The 24,610-nt window shown below is 35.6% G+C and overlaps 3 protein-coding genes across 3 annotated transcripts; 1 reads left to right on the top strand and 2 right to left on the bottom strand.

The window, feature by feature from the left end:
* Positions 1 to 9,281: 9,281 nt before the first annotated feature.
* On the top strand, positions 9,282 to 10,307 carry LOC145105089 (uncharacterized). Its single transcript, XM_079042228.1, has 2 exons — positions 9,282 to 9,834; positions 9,910 to 10,307. The coding sequence occupies exons 1-2, from the start codon at positions 9,282 to 9,284 to the stop codon at positions 10,305 to 10,307; spliced, it is 951 nt and encodes a 316-aa protein (XP_078898354.1).
* A 701-nt stretch (positions 10,308 to 11,008) lies between these two features.
* LOC145105090 (uncharacterized) lies at positions 11,009 to 14,137 on the bottom strand. Its single transcript, XM_079042229.1, has 5 exons — positions 13,873 to 14,137; positions 12,511 to 12,514; positions 12,191 to 12,371; positions 11,471 to 12,101; positions 11,009 to 11,406 (listed from the first exon to the last, which is right to left on the bottom strand). Exons 1-5 carry the CDS (start codon positions 14,135 to 14,137, stop codon positions 11,009 to 11,011), a joined length of 1,479 nt encoding a protein of 492 aa, XP_078898355.1.
* An 8,052-nt stretch (positions 14,138 to 22,189) lies between these two features.
* On the bottom strand, positions 22,190 to 24,000 carry LOC145107443 (GATA transcription factor 5-like). The gene is made up of 3 exons (XM_079044339.1): positions 23,870 to 24,000; positions 23,388 to 23,724; positions 22,190 to 23,041 (listed from the first exon to the last, which is right to left on the bottom strand). Exons 2-3 carry the CDS (start codon positions 23,694 to 23,696, stop codon positions 22,373 to 22,375), a joined length of 978 nt encoding a protein of 325 aa, XP_078900465.1. The 5' UTR covers positions 23,697 to 23,724; positions 23,870 to 24,000; the 3' UTR covers positions 22,190 to 22,372.
* Positions 24,001 to 24,610: the final 610 nt, after the last annotated feature.

The following is a 24,610-nucleotide window of genomic DNA, read 5'->3' on the forward strand; positions in this document are numbered from 1 at the left end:
ATCCACTTACCAAAAATATCTTCTTGTGTTCGGTGTTTTCCTTCTCCCAACGAGAGGTTAAACATGGCTGTTATGCGGGTCCATTCATCACCTTCTAAGCAATCAGGGTTAACCATGGTTACATCATCGTAAATGTTCAACCAACAACGTGTTACCACCATTACCTCTCTTATCGTCCATGGATGTAGAGTATTGGACGGAGCAACTGCGTTGGAAGAAGTTGGTTGATTGGAGGCCATTTTTTTAAGTTTTTTGTTAGTTTGTTATAATTTTATAGGAGTACTTAAATAAGAAAAAAGAATAACATACAATTAGGTGGATTCCCATAAGTACTGTTTGAAACTACATTATGAAACCGTAGTCAAATAATGTCAAAGAGTAGTCCGATTGTTAGATACCTTACACGTAGATACTATTTGAAACGACAAATATACTGTTCGAAAAGACAATACATTATGCAGGCTAGAAAGTAGTAGTCAAAGTCTATGAAACCGTAGTCATATAATGTCAAAGAGTAGTCCGATTGTCAGATACCTTACACGGAGATACTGTTTGAAACGACAAATATACTGTTCGAAAAGACAATACATTATGCAGGCTACAAAGTAGTAGTCAAAGTCTATGAAACCGTAATCATATAATGTCAAAGAGTAGTCCGATTGTCAGATACCTTACACGGAGATACTGTTTGAAACGACAAATATACTGTTCGAAAAGACAATACATTATGCAGGCTACAAAGTAGTAGTCAAAGTCTATGAAACCGTAGTCATATAATGTCAAAGAGTAGTCCGATTGTCAGATACCTTACACGGAGATACTGTTTGAAACGAAAAATATACTGTTCGAAAAGACAATACATTATGCAGGCTACAAAGTAGTAGTCAAAGTCTATGAAACCGTAGTCATATAATGTCAAAGAGTAGTCCGATTGTCAGATACCTTACACGGAGATACTGTTTGAAACGACAAATATACTGTTCGAAAAGACAATACATTATTGACCTTGCCTTTGCAGCTATTACTTATTTATGTGTCCACATGTGCAAAGCCCCTAACCCGCACAACCTTACGCAAACTAAGTAATTGCTAATTGTCTCTTACAATTGTTTCGAAATGAGTTTCTCCGACACTGACCATGAAGAAAGCTTCAACAACTTACCTGTTTACCTTCATAACCTAAGGCGAACCTGTTGGATAAGGTGTCTAAGTCCATAACTATTTCTGGTATGTACTTGACCCGACCCGGCATGGTCCATTTGGGTTGCATGGCACCATGCAATTGGATAAACCAAAATGAGAGAAATAACACTTACGGTTTATTAATATATTATAAGTTCTAATATATTAATAATATTAGTTAATTAGTTTGATCAAGAATTAATTTAGAATTAATTAAGTGATCAAAAGATAACTAATTAAATATATGGGTAGATTATGTAAATCTTCCATATCTTATATAGTGGGCTAAGAGGCTCCATGGATTATCAAGTTGGGTTCCACCCATAGGATGCTCCATGGGAGTTACAAATCCATGGGTCATGGAAATGAAGAGTCATGACACATTAGGGTTTACATGGTGTAACCCTAGATGTGTCAACACTATATAAGAAACCCATTCTCCACCAAAATCGGCTACACATAAGAAACAAGAGGGCTAGGCCGATTTTAGAAGTGTGTATTCTCACTAAAGTCGTTCCAAAAGCATTTGGTGTTGTGTGAAGCATTTGAGGCATCACACTTGGGGTGCTAGGCTCACAAGGTTTCAAGGATCATAAGCAACAACAAGGTAAGTTATTCTATCTTTCATGCAAGTTAAAATTTGTTCCCCATGTATGCTAGATAGGAATATAACCTTGGAATTCAACTTTGCATGATAATTAGACAAACATAGATCCAAGGTTATTAGGGTTGCATGTACACTTAGGAAGTGTTAGAATGCTCAAAACCCATCAGTGGTATCAGAGACAGGTTCGTTTGTTGTTTTTTTTTTGTGTGCAAACAGCTTGAAAAAAAATCGTTTTTCTGTTTTCTGCTCGTATGAAAGTTTGCACATTTGTTGCTGGAAATGGACTAGAAACATTACCCTAAACTGTTTTGATGTTTTAAAGCTTGTTTTAGATGGTGTAATGTTTATGCTAATCCATTTACAATGGCAATTATTAAAATTACAAGTTTTTTGTAAGTGTAATTTTTGATTCTTGAAAGTGTTCATATTCATGTTCTTGAACTTATGAAGATTAGATGATCATAGGAATTGTTTGTAACCTTCATGGTAGTTTAATTCATGATCATAATGTGTTTTAATGGAGTCCATAACTTGTCCTCAAGTTATGGAAAACCAAAAGTCTCACTTTTATTAAATCCATTAAAAGAACACAAGAGTTATAAAAATGAAGAGTCTTCATTTTTATTACTCAATTAATTCATAAGTTATAAGAAATGAAAAGTTTTGGAAGTTTACAAAACTTGCCCTCAAGTTATGGAACATGTAAAGTCTTGATTAAAACTTTAGTTCCAACCCTTAGAATTTTAAAAGTTAAAATTCAACCCTTATACTTTATAATATTATAAGTTACTAATATATATATGTATAACGTCAAGTCGTCTTACCGCTAGTACGCCTCATTCACGAAGTCGGTCTATAAGGGGGGTATAAGGTTGTTGCCTATAAAATGACAACTTAATGGGTGTCCAATCTCACCCACCGCTTCCTTGATCGGTGGAGGGTCGTTAGCCGAACGGGTAAGACAAGGACTTATAAATTCTCATTAAAAGTATGATGAATATTATAAAGTAACTAAATGATTTTATTAAATTCCCAATCTTAGTTACTTTAGGAAAATGTGAATAAGGTGCTAATCCATGAAATTACACTTTACACTTTGTTTAAGTCGTTGGTGGAGCGTGTGTGGTTAACCGGCACACTAACTTGGACTTAACAAAGTAGGTAAAGGGTGACTTAAGGTTTACCATAGCATCGGTGGAGCGTGTGTGGTTTACTGGCACATCGATTGAGTGATAACCCTTGAGGGTACCAAGTGATTTGCATGGTTACTTCACACCTCGTTTTGTGATCCTCGGTATGCCAGTCACAAAACTTGGAGGGCACACTCAAGATTGAAACATGCCTTTGAAAAGTTCATTGAATCTCAAAAGAATCTAGGAATTTCTAAGAACCAATTAAAAACCTAATATTTATATTTCGTTTTTCATGGTGGAAATTGGTGAATCGTCATTCAGCTACCTTTCAAATATGTTATAGCTTGGATTACGGCATACCTCTTCTAAGTTATAATATATTGTGATTGGATCCTAGCCTTAATATTACATTTGGGTGTTTTATTAAGGACTCTCTTAATATCTAAACTAATCTTGTTCTCTTCTTTCAGATGTCTTCAAATAATGCTGCTTCTGGCTCTAATCCTAATGGCTCCTTTACCCTTATGAACTTGTGTGGGAAAGTCACTTTTGATGGATCCAACTTCAATGAATGGATCAGAAACATCAGGATGATTACCCGCTACGAGGACAAAGAATATGTCCTTGACAAGAAGCTTAAGGAGATTGATGAGACCACTGCAACTCCCCAGGAGATCGCTGACTTCCGGGCACATGAAAGGGATGCTACAAAAGTGGCATGCATCATGTTGGCCACCATGACAGCGGAACTCCAAAAGTCCTATGAGGACTTCTACCCTTTTGAAATGCACCAAGATCTGATGGAAAGATACCATCAAAGTGCACGACAAGAGAGGTATGAAATCATATGCTCTATCATAACAACCATGATGCAGGACGGGGAATCCGTCACGAGCCACATGCAGAAAATGCAAAGGTATGTGGATCGGTTGCTGAAGCTTAATGTGAACTTCCCTGAGGAGCTTGCAATAGATATCATTTTGCACTCCTTACCATCGTGCTATGATCAATTCCGCATGACATATCACATGAATACGGAAGAGGTCACACTCAGCACACTTCAGGGACTCCTCAAGACCGCAGAAACAGGTCTTAAGGGTAAGTCGGTTGTTAACACTCCTACTCCAAACTCCGCCCCGGTTTTGGCAATCGGGAAAGGTAGAGGGAAGAAGAGGAAGAGCTCTTCGAAGGGTACCAAGGCTAGGACCCTTGATGGCTCTTCTTCAAGTGGAACCAAGAAAGGTTTTGTCACTCCTTCTTCTGACCCTAAAGAGGCTGAATGCTTCTATTGCCATGAAAAGTCACATTGGAAGCGGAACTGCCCAAAGTACCAGCAAGATGTGAAGGATGGGAAAGTTAAACCCAACCATGCAGGTATTTACACTATCTTATCTAATAACTCACACCATTCTAACTCTTGGGTCCTTGATACTGGTTGTGGTATTCATATTTGTTCTGATTTGCAGGGACTAAGAAGAAGTAAGAATGTGGAGCATGGAAGAATAAACTTAATCATGGGGAATAGGAAAGCTTTACCTGTCACCAAGATTGGAGTTTATACTTTATCGCTAAGTAGTGGGTTTAGTTTAGATTTGAATAAATGTTGTTATTCACCAGAAATGGCAAGAAATATTATTTCCTTTCATGCATTGTATAAACAAGGTTTCACCTTTTCATAATGAAGTTGGTTCGATTAATGCTTTCTTTAATAATGTTCTTTATTTTAAAGCATTACCTTGTGATGGTGTGTATGAAACTGTATCTGTGGTTGATAACTTAGGAAATAATGTATTGTGTATTGATTCTGTTAATGATAATAACTTGGATAAAGCATCATTATGGCATTGTCGTCTTGGACATATAAGCAAGAAACGCATAGGCCAACTCCAAAAGGATGGAGTATTGGAGTCATTTGACCTAAAGTCAGATGATAGTTGCGAATCATGCTTACTTGGAAAAATGACAAAGTCACCCTTCACAGGTTCTTGTGAGAGGGGTGAAGGTTTGTTGGATCTTATACACACGGATGTGTGTGGGCCCTTCAAACATGCCACAAGGGATTCTAATCGTTATTATTTGACTTTTACTGATGATTACAGTAGATATGGATATGTCTACTTAATCAAGCATAAGTCAGAGACTTTTGAGAGGTTTAAAGAGTTTAAACAGGAAGTCGAGAATCAATTGGGCAGGAACATTAAGATGCTTCGATCCGATCGAGGTGGTGAGTATCTTAGTTCAGAGTTCCTCGACTATCTTAGGGAATGTGGGATTGTCTCACAATTGACACCTCCCAGGACACCGCAGTTGAATGGTGTAGATGAGAGGCGTAATCGAACCTTGTTGGATATGGTTCGTTCCATGATGAGTCGAGCTTCGCTACCAATCTCATTTTGGGGGTATGCCTTAGAGACTGCCGCCCATATCCTTAATCTAGTTCCCACAAAGAAAGTTGCCAAAACTCCTCATGAGATGTGGATTGGTAAAGTACCCAAACTAGACCACATTAAGATTTGGGGTTGCGAGGCTTTCGTGAGACGCGAGACTCATGATAAGCTCGAACCTCGAAGTGAGAGGTGTATTTTCATCGGCTACCCACAGAAATCCTTTGGTTACCTCTTCTACAGACCTAGTGAGAATGTGGTCTTTGTAGCTAGGAGGGATTTCTTTCGAGAGAGAGAGTTCATAAGCCAAGGAGACAGTGGGAGGCAAGTTGACCTTGAAGAAATTCAAGAGTCAAGTGGTGAAGGAACTTCAAACCCTAGCACTCAACTTGAGGAGGAAACTTCTGTTGAGCCAATTGACAAGTCTGTACCTCTGAGGCGTTCCACAAGGGTTAGGAATGCACCTGAGCATTACTATGGATTCCATATTACTGCGGAAGGTGATACATTTATCAGTGATGAGACACTGATAGGTCTGGATGAACCTAACAGTTACGCGAAAGCCATGGCAGGCCCTGAGTCAGCCAAGTGGAAAGAGGCAATGGACAGCGAGATACAGTCCATGTATGACAATCAAGTTTGGAACTTGGTTGAGAATGTACCAGGTCGTAAGACTGTGGGGTGCAAATGGATCTTCAAGAAGAAGACCGACATGGATGGTAATGTACACACTTATAAGGCACGACTGGTTGCAAAGGGTTTCTCACAAACTCCGGGAGTTGATTATGATGAGACCTTTTCTCCAGTGGCCAAGATTAAGTCTATTATGGTTCTGTTAGCCATAGCTGCATTTCATGACTATGAAATATGGCAAATGGATGTCAAAACCGCTTTCCTTAATGGAAAGTTGGCTGAGGATGTTTACATGAGTCAGCCAGAGGGTTTTGTCAACACAGAGTACCCTAATAGAGTGTGTAAGCTTGAGAAATCCATTTATGGGTTAAAGCAAGCACCTCGCAGATGCAATCTTTGCTTTGATGAGAAAGTCAAGGAATTTGGCTTTTCTAGGAGTGAAGATGAATCTTGTGTATATGTCAAGGCTAGTGGGAGTATAGTTAGCTTTTTGGTATTGTATGTGGATGACATACTACTCATAGGAAATGACATCCCAACTCTGCAGGAAGTTAAGTCCTGGCTTGGGAAGTGTTTCTCTATGAAGGACCTAGGAGAAGCTGCCTATATTCTAGGGATAAGGATCTTGAGAGACCGGAGTAAAAGACTAATTGGACTTAGTCAGAGTACTTACTTGGATAAGGTGTTGAAGAGATTCGGCATGCAGGACTCCAAGAAAGGAGAGTTACCCATCCAGAGTAATGCCAGATTGAGTAAGACACAAAGCCCTAGTACTGAGGCTGAGATAGCAGAAATGAGTCGAATACCTTATGCTTCGGCTGTAGGATCGATCATGTATGCTATGACGTGTACTCGACCTGATGTAGCCTTTGCTTTGAGCATGGTTAGCAGGTATCAGGGGAACCCTGGCAAGGCACACTGGACTGCGGTAAAGAATATCCTCAAGTACCTACGGAGGACTAAGGACTGGGTCCTTACCCTCGGTGGGAGTGAAGACTTGAGAGTTGTAGGGTATAGTGATGCTAGCTTTTAGACTGATAGGGATAATTTCCGCTCTCAGTCAGGCTGGGTCTTTACCTTAAATGGAGGAGCAATTTCTTGGAAGAGTTCCAAGCAAGAGACATTGGCTGATTCAACTTGCGAATCAGAGTATATAGCAGCTAGCGAGGCAGCAAAGGAGGCGATATGGCTGAAGAACTTCATTAGAGACCTTGGAGTTGTACCAGCTATTAAAGAGCCAATGGAAATTTTCTGTGATAGTGAAAGTGCAGTTGCCTTAGCCAAGGAACCAAGGGATCACGGGAGATCCAGACACATCGACAGAAAATACCATTTCATCAGACATCGAATAGAAGAAGGACTCCTCGTGGCAAAGAGGGTATCATCGGATGAGAATCCAGCAGATCCCCTCACGAAGGGACTGACTCGGGTTAAGCATCTCCAGCATGCTCGGAGCATAGGGCTGAAGGATGATATTAGATTTAGTAGTTAGATAACCTTGAAATTTGTAAAGTGTAATTGACATTAGATGATGAATAAAAGGTGTTTTATTTATGAGTAAAGTGTTGCTATCTCTTGTCGATCGTTTACTATATTTCTTTTGCATGTTTTGACTTCCAGAATAATTATGTTTGGTATATCATATTATTCGAACCTCCATAGTCGGTCATATGTCGGAAGTAGGTATGAATCAAAACTGTCATGATTGGTTGCAGAGGTCTAAGCTGTTGGACATGGCTACAACACTCATGAGTGCTCATAAGTTCTGAGCATTGGACTCAACCCACGCTCACTGGAATCACTTCATGGAATTTATCTCGAGTGATCGTGAGACGGTAATATCATATAAGTCTTCAAACCTAGAGATATGATTTGTTACTTATGAGTTGGTTATGCATTGATTGTACGTTAACGCATTGGTAACTCGATGTTATAAAACGTGCTTTTGTGTATAATTCAATGAGTGGTAGAACAAACATATGAGTCGAAGTTTATCTGTTCCTTCTTGGATTAGAAGCTGATATCTGGGCCCCTCGATGATTTTGTTTTGACCTATGTACCGGGCCCGGTCAGAACTAAGTTGATGTGTTCAATTAAGTTCTTTGTCAAACAAATCGAAAATCGGGAAACAAACTGCTGGACAATAAGTAAGACATTGTTCCATGTATTTGTCCGGCTGATATCTAGAACAGAGGATTATATGATCACTTATCTTAAATGGCGTATCATCATCTTCTCAGTTCCGAAAGACCTTGAAAGAGCTACGATTGCCGATCGGTTCCTGAAGTATTGCGGTTATAGTTATTAGACTTATCCAAGTGGGAGACTGTTGGGTAAGGTGTCTAAGTCCATAACTATTTCTGGTATGTACTTGACCCGACCCGGCATGGTCCATTTGGGTTGCATGGCACCATGCAATTGGATAAACCAAAATGAGAGAAATAACACTTATGGTTTATTAATATATTATAAGTTCTAATATATTAATAATATTAGTTAATTAGTTTGATCAAGAATTAATTTAGAATTAATTAAGTGATCAAAAGATAACTAATTAAATATATGGGTAGATTATGTAAATCTTCCATATCTTATATAGTGGGCTAAGAGGCTCCATGGATTATCAAGTTAGGTTCCACCCATAGGATGCTCCATGGGAGTTACAAATCCATGGGTCATGGAAATGAAGAGTCATGACACATTAGGGTTTACATGGTGTAACCCTAGATGTGTCAACACTATATAAGAAACCCATTCTCCACCAAAATCGGCTACACATAAGAAACAAGAGGGCTAGGCCGATTTTAGAAGTGTGTATTCTCTCTAAAGTCGTTCCAAAAGCATTTGGTGTTGTGTGAAGCATTTGAGGCATCACACTTGGGGTGCTAGGCTCACAAGGTTTCAAGGATCATAAGCAACAACAAGGTAAGTTATTCTATCTTTCATGCAAGTTAAAATTTGTTCCCCATGTATGCTAGATAGGAATATAACCTTGGAATTCAACTTTGCATGATAATTAGACAAACATAGATCCAAGGTTATTAGGGTTGCATGTACACTTAGGAAGTGTTAGAATGCTCAAAACCCATCAGAACCAACCTGCATACTGACACTCACATCAAAACGGATTTGATGGATCGTTTCCAATCTTGTTTTGTGGCTATTGGATGGGTGGTATAATTCTTTTCCAAATCCGTTTTGTGTCTTTACATTTGATAGTGTTTGTACATTAAAGTAATTGGTGTGCACTATTAAAAATTACAGGTCCATGCATTCGTGCATTGTTTCTTGCCTGTCCTCTACATAGGTACCGTCCCTCTTAGAGGGGACTACCTAAAAACAATGTTTGTAGCTGTTGCTAAAGATGGGAACAATCTGACTTTCCCTATAGCGTTTGGTATGGCGGTTGAAAATAATGTGGTAAATTCTACCTGGTTCCTGATGAGTTTAAAAGAATGTCTCGGAGAGGGTAGGGAAATAGCGTTCATATCCAATATGTACGATGGCGTTAGCTCTTGCGTAGATAATGTTTTCAGTGATTCTTATCGTGGTTACACTTGTAACAGCGTGCAAAACTATTTACGCACAAGAGTAGGCTCCGAGAGATCATTGGAAACTTTGTTCTGGATAACATTAAAATCCTACACGTTGTCAAGCTTTGCACAAAAAATTTCTAGATTAAGCATTGATGCTCGTGAAGTGCTTACGAATATCGGTCATCCGAAATGGGCAAGAGCCTATTTCCTTAACACCCGTTCGAATGTACTCAACATGGAAGTTCCACAATACTTTTCAGTAGTATCGCGCAATCATTGTAATGTACCGATAATAGCGCTTATCGAGGGAATTCGTGAGTACATGCAAAATACTTTTGTTGAACGAAGTATAATTGCAGGTATATTTTTGGATGAAATATAAAAGAATTAAATAGGTTGTACAACAACCTTTTGTAACCATATTTAATTTTCAGGGAGTTTGATTGGTGTATTAACACCGTATGCTGAAATGCTGGTTCAAAGAAGGATGCAAAAGTCTGTTTGTTGGCAAGCAACACATATCCCCCAACAGATATCCTCTCCCAGGCCGACATATGTGTATGAAGTGTTTGATTTTAAAACAACTTGTGTTGTTGACCTTAAAGCTTATACTTGTTCATGTGGAAAATGGAGCAGTCTCGGTATAGCATGTGGTCATGCCATCACAGCAGCACGTGATTCAGACATGCATGACATTGTTAATTTGGTTCAAGTATATTACCATGCCGATGTATATCAGCTCATCTACCAGACACAAACCGTTCACGCAGTTCCCCCACTAGCTGAATGGGAAATCCCAGACCCTTTGATGGTTGTTTTATTGCCGATGTAATTTTTATTCCCTTTAAATAATGACGCTTGTAATATATTTGTCCTTGTCTATGTAATATATTTGCTGTTGAGTTTGTAATATATTTGTCTTTGTCTATGTAATATATTTGCTGTTGAGTTTGTAATATATTTTTCAATATATTATGTTTGTAATATAGTTGACAATGTGTTTGTAATAAGTTTGAAATACATCATGTTTGTAATCAACAAAATTGAACATAACATAAAAGTAAAGGAAATTACAATTAGAATTAAACATAACATTGTTAAAGGAACGTCTCACCACCTATTACATAGTTAAATTGGTTTCCACAGATTAGGAAACTGTTTGGGATACACGTTTTGTTCACGGTTGATAAAATCCCCTCTAATTCTAACAACATCTAAAGGAAATTACAATTAGAATTAAACATAACATTGTTAAAGGAACGTCTCACCACCTATTACATAGTTAAATTCGGTCAGAAACGTTGCACGGAAATAATGTTTGAAGCGAAAAATCTACTGTTGGAAAAGACTATACATTATGCAGTGTGCCAAACAGTAGTCAAAGACTATGAAACCGTAGTCTAATAATGTGAAGGAGTTGATTTTATATAGGGATTAAAGCGAACATCAATGCCTCTGGTCTTACATAGGGATTAGAAGGTAGCGTTATCTATAATGGAAATTATATTTATTAAACAAACATCTGACAACCTATTACATAGGGATTAAAACGATCGACAATGGCTCTGGTATTTCCCATTCAGATGGAGGGGGAACAACATTCACATTCCTAGTCTGGTATGTAGTTCGAAACACATCACCCCGATAATATATTTGAACCATATCGGCTAATTCCGTGTTGTTTGTATAACGTGCTGCAGCAAGAGCATGACCACATGCTATACCAAGACTGCGCCATTTCCCACAAGAACATGTGTGTCGATTTAGATCCACAACACATGTACGTTTGAAATCAAAAACTTGGAAAATATCTGAAGGTAACATAGACGGGATCTCAGGTGGGATTTTTGTTGCTTTCCATTGCCGAGACTTTTGCATCCTCCTTTGAAGGACCATCTCTGCGTAAGGTGTGAATACGGTGCTCAACATTCCTGAAAAATCAAAGGATAATAAATTACCGGCATTTAACTGATTTATAAAAAGTTCCTATATTACCTCCCATGACACAACGTTCTGCAAATGTCTGTTGGATGTACTGCACAATCGCATCAATTAGCGTTATTATCGGTACATTGCGTTGACTAACTGATAACACCATTAGGAATTCTGGAATATTAATGTTTAGTACATTCCAACGTATATTAGGGAAATAGGCCCGTGCCCATTTCATATGTCCGATGTTGTGAAGAACTTCCTGTGCACCATGACTTAACTTAGAAAATGTTTGTTTAAAGTCTTGCGTGGTATATGCTTTGCATACACGGAAAAACAAGTAGTCTAAATTTCTGCTTTGACCAATTCTTAATCGACAATAATTCAAAACACTGTTACACGAATAACCATGGTAAGCATCAGGGAATACTTGACCAATGCAAGAAGCAATGGTATCGCCCATGTTGGTTATGAGCGCAACTTCCGTACCCGCTCCGATAGCATCCTTCAACCTCATAAGGAACCAAGTGCAGGAGTTAACACTATTTGCCACCCCGACACCAAATGCTATTGGCGTAGTATTGTTGTTTCCATCAATAGCAACTGCTACGAACATTGTATTAAGATACTCTCCTCTGATACCGACACTGCTTATGAAGATGACCGGAAGCATGCATCCTATAAATGCGTTGATCTATTTCAAATTTTATATAACATAATTATTAGTTTTAGACTAATCTAAAATGTTTTAGCAAAATAATAAACAAATCGATAGTACATTACCACACATCGAATAGCAACAAAACATAGTTCGAACCGATCCATAACATCGGTTTTGATGTATGTGTAACTGTGGGGATTTGCACGCTGAATGTTGTGGAGGTAAACATGCAAGTTGGTAAAGCTGTCTTCATAGTCATTGTATGAGAAACTCATGTTTAACGTTAGGGCGGTGAACAGGAACCTTTGTAAAATATATCAATAATGATGATTTAAATTATTTCAAAACCTTTTTATAGAATCGGAGCAGTATTCGAAAACTAAAGTAGTAGTCAAATGGTGGTAGACAGTAGTCAATACCTATAACACAGTAGTCAAGCTACAATCCTGTGTCAGAAATTAACAGTTAGATTAGACAACACATAAACCAGTAGTCAACTGCAAGTGGACAGTAGTCAATACGTACAACACAGTAGTCAACCTACAATCCTGTGTCCGAAATTCACTGTTCGATAAGACAACACGTAAAATAGTAGTCAAATGCTAAAAGGTAATAGTCCAAACCTATAAGACAGTAGTCAAGCTACAATCATGTGTCCGAATATGTAGCTTAATGACACTATATAAATGAAGATAATTACCTGGCCACACTAATAAAAATTCCATCTCAGTAACCAATGAAAATGGTAAATTGCAGTTGTGGGGCTCAAGGTATTATAAGGACATCAAGGACTTCAAACAACCCTGGACGGATATTTTACGCTTGTCCTAAAGAGGTATTTGCGTTATCACTTAATTATATATATATATATATATATATATATATATATATATATATATATATATATATATATATATGTTGTTATTTATGATTGAATATTTAGAGAATACACATAATGTTTTTGATATTTATTTATCAGCCACCACAGTCTGGGTTTATTTGTTGGCTGGATGAAGCGAAAGACAATAATTCGTTGATAGTTGCTAACTTAGCTCGATCAAAGAAGAAGCTTCAAAGCAAAGTACTACACTTGAAGATAGCGTTACTTTGTAGTTGGATTTTCTTTTTTGGTGTTGTTGTGTATAAGTTGTAGTCTAAATCTCGATTATGCAGGCTGTATGTACCACTAAGTAGTAGAAGTACGTAAGATGTAGTAATGTATGTTCTTAATTGTAATGGTTTGTGTTTCCATGTATGAGAATTTGTTGTCTTAATTTTCTATATTGCTTGTGTACTATACATGTTGTAATATATATTTATTCTTAATTCATTCGACTATACAACACATGTTGTTTACAAATAAAAAATTCAAAAATAGCAGACATAACCATTTCGTTGAGTAATTAATAAAACAAAGTTGACATTAACATAATTAGATTACTAAACATAAGTAAACCAGGAACTATTACAGATTTTGCAGCTCCTAACCAACCACTAATAAAAAAACATAGTTGCAGATATACTACCTTAAAATTAAAAATGAAAGACATACTTGGACATATACTACCTTTATATTACTACAACAAGCAAGAACATTATTAAAATACTACTCATCTTCTTCCCACATCGGAAACTCATACGGATACTCTTTTTTCATAGCAATGACTTCCTTTTTTTTTCTCCAATTAGTACTAACGAAGTGCTAATTCACTCTTAAGCTTTCACAAATTTTCTTCACTGGAACGGATCGAACTCTCGGTAGATTGGATTTCTTGACTGGTACTTATAATCCAATTCTTTTTACGATCAATGTCATCACAATAGATGTCTAGAAGGTCTCTTTGGAGACGATAATCTTTAAAAGCCTTATCCACTTCAGCTTCTCTTTGTAACAACAATTTTTTCACTTCCTCATCCATCTTCTCTCCTACTATAGGAGGATCAACGTTGGGAGGGGGATTGGTTGACACGTTATGGGAACTTGTCCCCAAAGGAGGCTTATTGTTGGACGTTGATGGCCAATTAAAATTTTCCAAGATCCTTTTCATCTCCTCTGATCTTTCTGTCATTTTCACACTTCAATTTTTTTTGTTATTGTTTCTTTCATTTCTGAATTGATAACAAATCCACATTAAATATAACACAAGATAACAGTCAACGGCTAGAAGATAGTAGTCATAACCTATAAAAAGTAGTCAATCAAATCAACTAATAGTCAAATGCTATTAGACAGTAGTCAAAACCTATAAAAAGTAGTCAAATAACAATCATGTGTCGAATATTCACTGTTCGATAAGACTAAACATAACATAGTAGTCAATGGCTAGTAGACAGTAGTCAAATCCTATAAGACAGTAGTCAAAGTACAATAATGTTTTGGTAGGATGTGACAACACATAATATAGTAGTCATAAGCTATTTTACAGTAGTTAACACCTATAAAAAAATGGTTAAATTGTCAATTATATATAGAGACTTATATGTATTCTATAAACCTCAATCACATAAACTGATGTCCACCTCTCAAGAAAAATGGTGGTTGATGCCACAAGAGAAGCGATCACAACTATTAATAAAAGAAGAAGAGATCAAGAACGAGATTAAATGCATTGAAGAAGATAGGAAACGATTGGATAAGTTACAAGCCGATATCTGGTCTAAAATGAGGTCGATCCGAGACAAAGAACGCGACATTAAAACTTCACGGGTTTGGGTACAAGATGCAACAGACTACGCCAACAAAGAAGAGGTTAAGATGGAAAAGATTCTCAAAAACATACAAAAAAAATACGACTGGGTGATTCAAGAAAAAGAAAATTTTCCAAATGATTTTCAAAATGTCTGAATTTGATAATTCTTGATTAATCAACTAGTAAGTTTATGCATTATTTATGAGTTTATGTATGTAATATGTATTGTATTATATTTGCTTGTTTATTATGATTAATCTATATAATATGTAATTTTCTCTCGATATCATACTTTCTTTATGTTTCATAATAACGGGACATTTTGATAACATAAACCAAAATACAACTTTATCTTTCGACATGAAACATTACACATAATTTTTTACTAAAAAATTACTAATCAAACTAACTACAAAATCGCCTTTGCAACTGATCCATAGTATACCATGCCCATCCTATTGCGAAAGTTAGTAGCCGCAAAAACAGGTGTCGTCGATATACCAATCGCCTGTCCAGAAACAAGCTGCTCCATGAACATCAGCATAAACACACCGCACTCTCCAAACATCCCTTCCTGTTGGGGCACGTCCGTAACATCCGTAACAGTAATGGATGCTTTCTGAACAGGCAAACCCATGTGATTCCAATAATTAATGTCAACAAGAATGCGGTCTACAAGATCTTCAAACCGCACAAAATCAATCATGGTGACGGCGCGAAAAGATCGCAAGCTGTCGTACAAATTCAACGACAGCGTGTCCATCCATAACTCCCCAAGTACCCAATGATGTGGGTTTATACAAATTGGAAAATAAACCTGTTTTACCACACAACCGTTGGAATTAGTTACAACGTTTAATTAGTGTAATATCAAAATTTAAGTGATTAATCAATAATATTTGTTTACTTACACGGTCAACTTCTAACCAAGATTTACATCCATCTAACGGGTCAAACGGATGTCCCAATGCACTTCCTACCCACTCGAACGTCTCAAATGTAGCAAAAAATGAAGATGACATGATTGTCCATCGAGCATCGTTCGGTCTCCGCTCATTCAAAAGCCTTCCCCATAAGTCAACATGCTGCATTTAAATCTAATTTAAACATACGGCCCTTATCAATTATTTAAATTTTAAATATAAACAAATGTCTTCATACCGCTTCATCTAAATATCCCAAGTCAATTGAATAAAAAAGGAGATCCCAAAACCTTGCTTCGATTCTTTCATTGTACAACCGATGTTTCAAATAAACAGCCGGTTTGTTTCCCATGTATAATGAAGGGGCGGCACATCCAGGAATGACATACGGCTCCAATAAAAGTGTCGGGGGATCGCTAGAAGAAACGGGGGGTGGTGGTTCATTGCGTATTACCCCACTCAGACGATATCGGGGAGCATTTTGAACCTACAGTATACACGTAGTCAATAAGTATCCATATACTTAAAAAAAATTTATAGTAAATATAATTTTAAAGAAACTTACAGAAACATATGGAGAGCTAAGATATTGAGAATGTTTCAATACCCTAACCGGACGACCTGGTTTTGCAACAGGAGGCACGGGTATATGATTTTCCGCATCCACGATGTTGCTGGCAACAATCTTCTTTTTCTTCTTCTACAAAATACATATTAATTTATTTAATATACTCTGAAAAAATATAAAAATTAATATACAAAAAAAAAAAAATTATAACCTCCTTCACGGGTTTTTTTTGTTTTCTACGACCAACATCATCATCCTCGTTTACTCGATTTGAATTCGGTGGACTACCGAATTGTTCGTTCACTGGGCTTGTCATCCGATAACTACCTCCCACATCTTCATTCCCCTACATTTAAACGAAAAATAATTGAACAAATAATTATTTTACCTCGAAACCTTCGTTAAGAATTAATAGTAAATTTATAAAATGAAATATTTTACCCCAAACGCTGCGTCAAAAAATTCATTATTGTCATCCCGTTTTTCAAATCCCTCTTTACATTTTATTCCTCGGATTTCTTCCTCCAAGCTTTGAAGTCTTGCCATTATTTCTCGGGCTGTTTTCCTATTAATTCCCACCGTATGAGTTTCTCCGGTGGACTGGGTAGATCGGCTGTTTCCACAGGATGGATCAGATGTAGATGCTCCCTACATAAATTTTTTAATATATCAATAATAGTTGAAAATTTTTAATATACTAGATACTACTTTTAGTATTTTACTTACATCTTTTCTAAAGTTGTAGCGTACAGAAGAAGGGACTTCTGGCGATTCAGGATTCAGACTAGAAATATATGTCAAGTAATGTGGAGTAGATGACTCGACATCTGAGGCAATCATCTTTCTTTTCGGTTGATGTGCCTCGTCCTGGTCAACATCGAAAAGATCGGAAACTTTCTCCCATGTTAACCTCCTAAGGTGAAACCACCGCAACATACGAGGATATAAATTGTTTCGTCGTATCGCAGCATTCCCTCGAGCTAGTGGGAACATCTCCCATATCCATATCTTGTAATAAATATACATTAATATATAAGAGTTAGCAATAACTAACAGGGATTATGAAAAAATAAAAACCAAAAAATTTAAAATTATATTTTTACCTTCAACGGAATAACAAAACCGGATAGTGTATACACACAAGGTTTTGTGAGATGTTTGGACATATGATCCTCAAATTTCTTAAACATACCCGACAATCTAGGGTATGTTTTACTCCATAGGTAACTCCCCCACGAGAACCTATATTATATGCAAAACTATTAGTTAAACATATAAAAAATAGTATTTTTTTATAATATTAAATTGATAAATACCTGTTCCATTCATCCAGGTTCTCCACCACCCACAGAAATTCCTTCGTGACTTTGTATTTGGGTTCTTTTCCCAAAAAACCTTGATTGAGGATATATAGCAAAATCGCACGGACAACATCGTCAGCCGATATCTCATTGAACCGTCGGTTCAAGATAAGTAGCTCTAAATCTTCTACAAGTAACGTAGTGTCCGTGCGATACGGGAAGACTCTGGACCGAAATGTATTATCACCGTATCCGTGATTATACATGGTTGAAAATTCGATCCTTGAAGTAGGAAAACGGCCCATGTAAAGTCCCGAGACAATACAAAACTCTTCCGGGCCAAATGATAAAGAACGTCTAGAAAACATGAAATGTAGACGCTCAGCTGCATCACTTTCAGGGGTAGGACGCAACATGTGAAGTAGTAGGCCATGAATAAGTAGTCCGTCTCCGGACTGAGCCGGTAGATCCAAGAGGTAACCAAAGCTAGTCCTTGAAAATATCTCTCGAACCGGCCCATTCAACTGACTCAAAACTTCATGCAACTTGTGACATGAAGCTTTCACAGATATATTGCATGTCATCTTTTTGTTAGGAAGCTACAAAATAAATAAAAAATAAAGTTAAATAAGGTTTTATAAAAAAAAACAGTGTTGGAGTATCACACAATAAAACAGTTAAACATTTCATATAATCTATTTACTTTCTATAAAATACCAAAGTAAATTATTTTACACAAAATTTTGTCTTTTCTATACTACTTGTATACAAAAAATAGTATTGTACTTTAAAAATGGTGTGACAATAACATATTTTATAACAAACCCGAAACTACCAAAACACAATGTTATTTTATCAATACAGTATAATACAAAGTATCTACACATTATACACATAAAAACTTCTTCAAATAGATACTACATTGCTATTGTATGCTATAATTGAGACATAGAAAATAACATCATTTTTAACAACATGCAAAACAGTGAATCATAAGATACATACAAGGGGATACAATCGTTACAAATACGTTTAAACAAATTTTTTTTAATAAAATTGAAAATAAAAATATATATGTAAAACCATACATTTTAGGAAACCTATAATTTTTTTTCCAAAAAAAATCATAAGATACATACAAGGGGATACAAATGTTTATTGGCTATTAATTTTTTTTAATAATAAAAAAAAACGGTTTTTTTTTAAACCTACGGTGTACAAGTGTTTACTGCACAAACAGTGCAGTAAATACTTGTACACCGTAGGTTTCTAATAAACCTACGGTTTCCCTTTTTTTTATAAAAAAATTATACCACAACAAAATACATCCAATTCCTATTCTATTGATACCATTTTTTAAAAAAAAACGAAAAAAAAATAACGTCCGTACGGTTTCATATGAAACCTACGGTGTACAAGTTGAAACTGCACAAACAGTGCATTGGGCACTTGTACACCGTAGGTTTCATATGAAACCTACGGTTTTATATTTTTTTTTTCAATTTTTTTCAAAAAAAAATTTATCCCCATAAACAAAACCTACTCCTAATCACAAACACGGTAAAATTTTTAAGAAAAGTAGACAAACCTGATTGTTCTTCGGGTGCTCCATTGAGAGAAAAACGTAGCCTAACAATAAAAAAACAATAGAAAAATGACATAATCTGAAAAAAATTTCATTATATATTTTGGGCTAATGGGTCACGAAAAAGTAGACGGCCCTTTGAAACAGTAGCCCATTAGGGGAAAAGAGTAGTCAACGGGCGTTGACCGTAGTCATCCCCTGTTGACCGTAGTCAACCGAATGTTGACTACTCTTTTGTGGGCTATTTTTGGCTAAGTGAGTTTTTTTGGCTATTTTTTGATAAGTAATTAGGAAAAAATGCTAGTTTTGTAATTTCCCCTTTTTTTAATCGACCTAAAAAATCAAATTGGTTTTTTAATAACCGGTTCAACTTTGGTTAGAAATAGGTTTTAATAAAAATTAAAAACCAATTTTTCTAAAGAAATTGAACCGAACCGTTTTTAACTAAAAAAATTGGTTTTTTAACGCAATTTCATTTCCAAAACAAATGTAAAATACACCTCTATATATAGTATAAATAGGTAATGGTCTGTTTAGTGTTATCACACACACGAGAAAATGACTTAACTCGAAAAATGATTGCAATTCCGAATGATATTGTTGTATTTATTTTTCCAAAACCTATTGACAGGGCGATGTTTGACAAACTTTTTGAGTTGGTTGAAATGACTTTTAGGATCTAAGTAACATGTTGCAAAAATTATGGTGCTTTGTTTATGAATGAAGGGAACTATAGGCTTGCATGCCACACTCTCTTATGCCCGAGTGGCCGAATGGAACGGTCCAATGTACCGTGATACAAATATATGATACGTTGGAACCGTGTAGAGTGGTCCAAACATTGGTGGTTAATGAGATTGTACCCGAAAATCTAGCAAAGAACTCCTTTTAAATCCCTATGATTTTTTTTTTGTAAATTCTTTAATTGCATCACGCTTTAGGGTCGTGCGACTTATTTGACAAAAACTCGATTGTAAAGCTCTCTTGATGAATTTTATAACTTTTGGTCGGCTAAAGAAATCAAATGAAATTTTTTCTTATATGACTAGTTGTATAGATAAATCACAAACCAATTGGTTATCGTAACGACATATTCGACAAACTTCACCTAATTGTGTTTGGGTAGATAATGTATCTTCATTTTTCCTTTCACATGATATGTAACAACTTATAAGTAAATTAAATTAATAAAACTTATTAACTAAACATAACTTATAAATGACTTATTAATTTCAAAACAACAAGTTTGACTACCAAGCCGGAGGCAAGATCTTTTCCGTATAAACCAATCCAACAACTAAACTGATCCTGACTATTCTACACATCACTCTCGGAGTTATATACACTAGTATTGTAACCATAATTATTGCTTAAAGTATGTGTTGCAAATGACAGATTATAAGAAACTAACTAAATAAACTAAACTAATCATATGTTAGTCAGGGTTTGTTTTTTCATGTTAATGTGATGTTATTGGTATCGTGTGTTTCTTTTATTGACGATTACTAACATATAACTCATTAAGAATTTCCATGCCTAATACTTTGCGTTTGTGACGTGTGCCAGGTGAAGAATAATTGCTTGAGTGAAGGGAGTACTAGAAGAGAGTTGATAGTTTAGTATTATACTTTTGTTATCATCTCTATAAACTAAGTTTGTTTGTGGTATTAAAAATTTAGTAAAGCACTGAAGACTTCCACTATTTTACTTGTGAATTACAAATTTCTAATGTTTTAAAGACTATTGCAAGCTGCATGTACAAGGAATTTTAGAGAGTAGGACTTCATCAGTCTTAGTGCGTTGCTACCGATACGACTTTTTAGGCTCGATTCACAACCCACATCTAGTCAACATGTGTGTAAGAAAGTAAGAAACAAGGATAAGTGGTCGCTTAATTGTCACAATCCATTTATAGGGAATGGGCCCATCATTCTTTTTTGACAGAAAAGGAAATTACATTGGTATGTATATTAAGGAGACATATAAGAAATTATATTGGTATGTATATTAAGGAGACATATAACATTATAATTGATGGAGAAAAGTGTTTACTCGCCAAAAAAAAACTAATAAACTCACTGAAAATAAGACCTTTTTACATGACATCTAAGGTGTTTAGGAAACTTAATCAAAATACTTGAATAAAGTCATTATTTAAACCTAGCATTGTAAAGATTCTAAGATGCCAACTTGCAAAACATTTAGACAACTTTTGTGGGAGTTTATGGTCGATATGCAATCACTTTTCCACTAATAAATGAAAACAAAATGAATGTTATAGGTGGACGAAAGTAAATACTTGATTTTGATGTATCTCAAATTATTGATTTAAAAATTTAATTGTTAGCAAATGCAAGGGCCACATACTTAGGTTGGAGGGTCATCATTTGTTCAGGAGAAGTAGCTCTAAATTTTTGAAAAATGCATATAAAAGCTAAAAGCTAATAAGAACTCTTAAAACTAGTTGAAGTTGTTTTTGGATTGATAGTTTTTTCTTTAGAATACAAAGTTCTAAGCTCGGCTGTTGGACATTTTTTTTTTTATTTAATTCGAGTTTTTTTAAAGCTAAAGACTAAAGCTTTAAAAACTCTCAAAAGCTCATTGCACCCTAAATGCATATTTTGTATTCCAAACTTCAAAAGGTTTATCGAAAATGTTAAAGGCAATGATTTTTATCCCAAACATCAAAATATTAAATCACAGAAACAAACTATTCTATAATACCAAACATCATGAAGCTCATTGTATACGATTATACAATATGATGAAATATACAACCATGTCTCATCTTAAGGCCAAAATTACAACATTTTATTGCATTATAGACTTCTTTATGAGGATATGCAATTAATACAACTAAAAATGCAATCATATTTTAGCTATTAAGCGTAATGTGGTCAAATATTTTATTTTTTACTCCTAAAATAACACGTTGTAGCATATTTTATGTATCAAACAACTTTTTTAAATAAATTTGAAGAAAGGTTAAATAAATGCAAGGCATATTTAGTCATTAATATTATTACTATATCAAAATATTATAGGAGCAAAATATTTATATGAAAATAATGCTAATTGTAATTCCAATTTGGGATAACGTAGTAAAATGTAATTTATCTAAAATTAGACCACCCTAACTAACGTTAGGAACCTAACAACTACAAAAGTCTTCCAACATCCCACTAAAATTATACAATCTGAACCTAACCGGCCCAAACCTAATGAACCCGGTCCTGTCTAACATGAAAGACTATCAAAACCAACACTAAAATCCGGTTCAACTTCAGTTTCCTTCTTCTTTCTCATTTCCAACACTTTCCGGTGACTGTTAGAATGCAGATCACCAGAAAATGTTGGACTACAAGCCGGTCTGTACTCAGGATACAGACGACCAGATTTGAACCGAACTCCACAGGCATTACACAATGTCTTCGGTCCTAAAGGACCAGTTCGCCACTGAGGGGTTTTCTGAACCTGACAATGTGTACATCGTCGTTGCGTTATACATCCGTTTAAATCGGATGCAATCGCGGTACCCGTATTTTTCTTATGCTTTTTTGTTGGTGGGGTTTGGAAATTGAAAATTGATTGTATGATTTGAACCGGGTTTAGGGAATGCGTAGTGGTGGACGAGTCATAGGAAGATGAGGTGTCCATGGATGACTCGGTCAAACAGGACCAAACTTGGCCGGTTTTCTTGGACCGTTTGCTTCTGCACTGTCGGGGTACTGGGTACGATAATCCCAAAACGGTAAAACTTGGAATCACCGGTCTTACCGGTTCGTGCCGGTTCATGGTGAATTTCACGGTCTTCTTCAAATTCGTCGGCGGGAATGAAAGCGAAAATTCCGATGTGGAATCATCCACAATTTGTGATAACCATTCAAGGTTTTCCATGTCGTCAACCTGGAAATAAATTCTTCGTTATTATTCAAATTAAAACTTGTAGTAAAATTGACATGAATTCAACTTTTCATCCAAGAGATTTAATGAATTTGTTGAATCAAAACTGAAACGTTTAAATCAATGAAAAAATGTTAGACCTGCAATAGAAATTTCGAAAAAGTTGTTTGTACTTTATTTTAATTAGATACTTTTTTCAGTAAAATTCGTCGTCTTCACTTTTCCATACGAATAATTGAACATAATTCGACTTTTTCATCACGAAAATTAACGAAATTGTTGAATCATGAATGCAACGTTTGACCAGAAAAGTCAAACGAAAACAGATGTTTAACCATGTTGTAATTACCGGAAGGTGAATTTCGCCGGCGGGAAGAGAGACAAGGTCACCGGTACTTGAAAAGTGGCTAGAAATCATCGAATCCTTCTCTTCGTCTTCCTCGGAATACTCTTCAAAACACCCACCATCGGAATTATTAAAATCCTTGTCGGAGAGGTCCAACAAATCATCCACGGAAAATTCATCAGGGGAAACATTAACAACGTTATCAATTCCGGCAACACACCATAAATCTTCAAACAAGGTTTGTTGGGTTGATTTGGAGCCAAATTCCTTAAGAAAACTCGATTTCAATGCTTTTGCTTCAATGCACTCCATGGTGGTTTTGGGGTTTTTTTTTTATTATCTAAAATTTAAATTTAAACAGACAAGTTATATTCGAGCGTTACAGAGAAAAAAAAACAACATAGAATTGAAACGCAGTTGATAAATTAATGAAACAAACAGTAGATAGATACAATAATTGTGTATGTATAGGTCATATGTGGTACCTTTGGAAATGGAGAGATATGTAGAGAGAGAAAGTGTGTGTTGCAGGTGGAGGTGGTAGGGATGGGAGAAAAAGGAAGGGGGGAATTGGGTAAAGAGCACTGAAATGAGAAGATTGGTTAGTGGCCGAAACTGATGGTGGAGTTAATTCTTTTTTTCTTTTTTCCTTTTCTTTTATTTGAATTGAATTTTATATATTGAATTAATTACACGAATAACAAATATTGATATATATCTTTGAAATTCGTATTATTGTTTGATGTATATACGTTCTTTTAACGCATCAGCAGAAAAGTTAATTTATTGTATAAAGTATAAACCATCTTAAATTAGCTTATTAAAACGTAAATAACTGATTTATCCATTAATATATTTTAAGAAATAAAATGTTCTTATTTTTTATACTTATTCATCTATCTATATTCATGTTAAATATTGATAAGTTTCATATTTAACAAAATTAATTATATTTAAGACACATGCAATCATTTACACTTTGTTGTCAAGTTCAACTTAACAAGAAAAAAAATGAATAAAAGTAAGAAAAATGTAAAACAAATTAATGTTCCAGAGTTTCACTAAAGAAATGAAGTGGATGGAAATAGAATAATCATTTTTTTTCCTAACTTTCCTTCCGATTTAAAATGATTTGAAAAGAAAGAATGTGAATACTAGAATCAGTGTGCAAGGACAATGTTTGAAAACTCAAACCTTGAGTTAATCATTAAGATCAATGTCTGCTC

Source organism: Lactuca virosa, chromosome 4 (genome assembly GCF_052849685.1).
Source record: "Lactuca virosa cultivar CGN04683 chromosome 4, Lactuca_virosa_CGN04683_v6, whole genome shotgun sequence".
In the NCBI taxonomy this organism is placed as follows: Eukaryota; Viridiplantae; Streptophyta; class Magnoliopsida; order Asterales; family Asteraceae; genus Lactuca; species Lactuca virosa.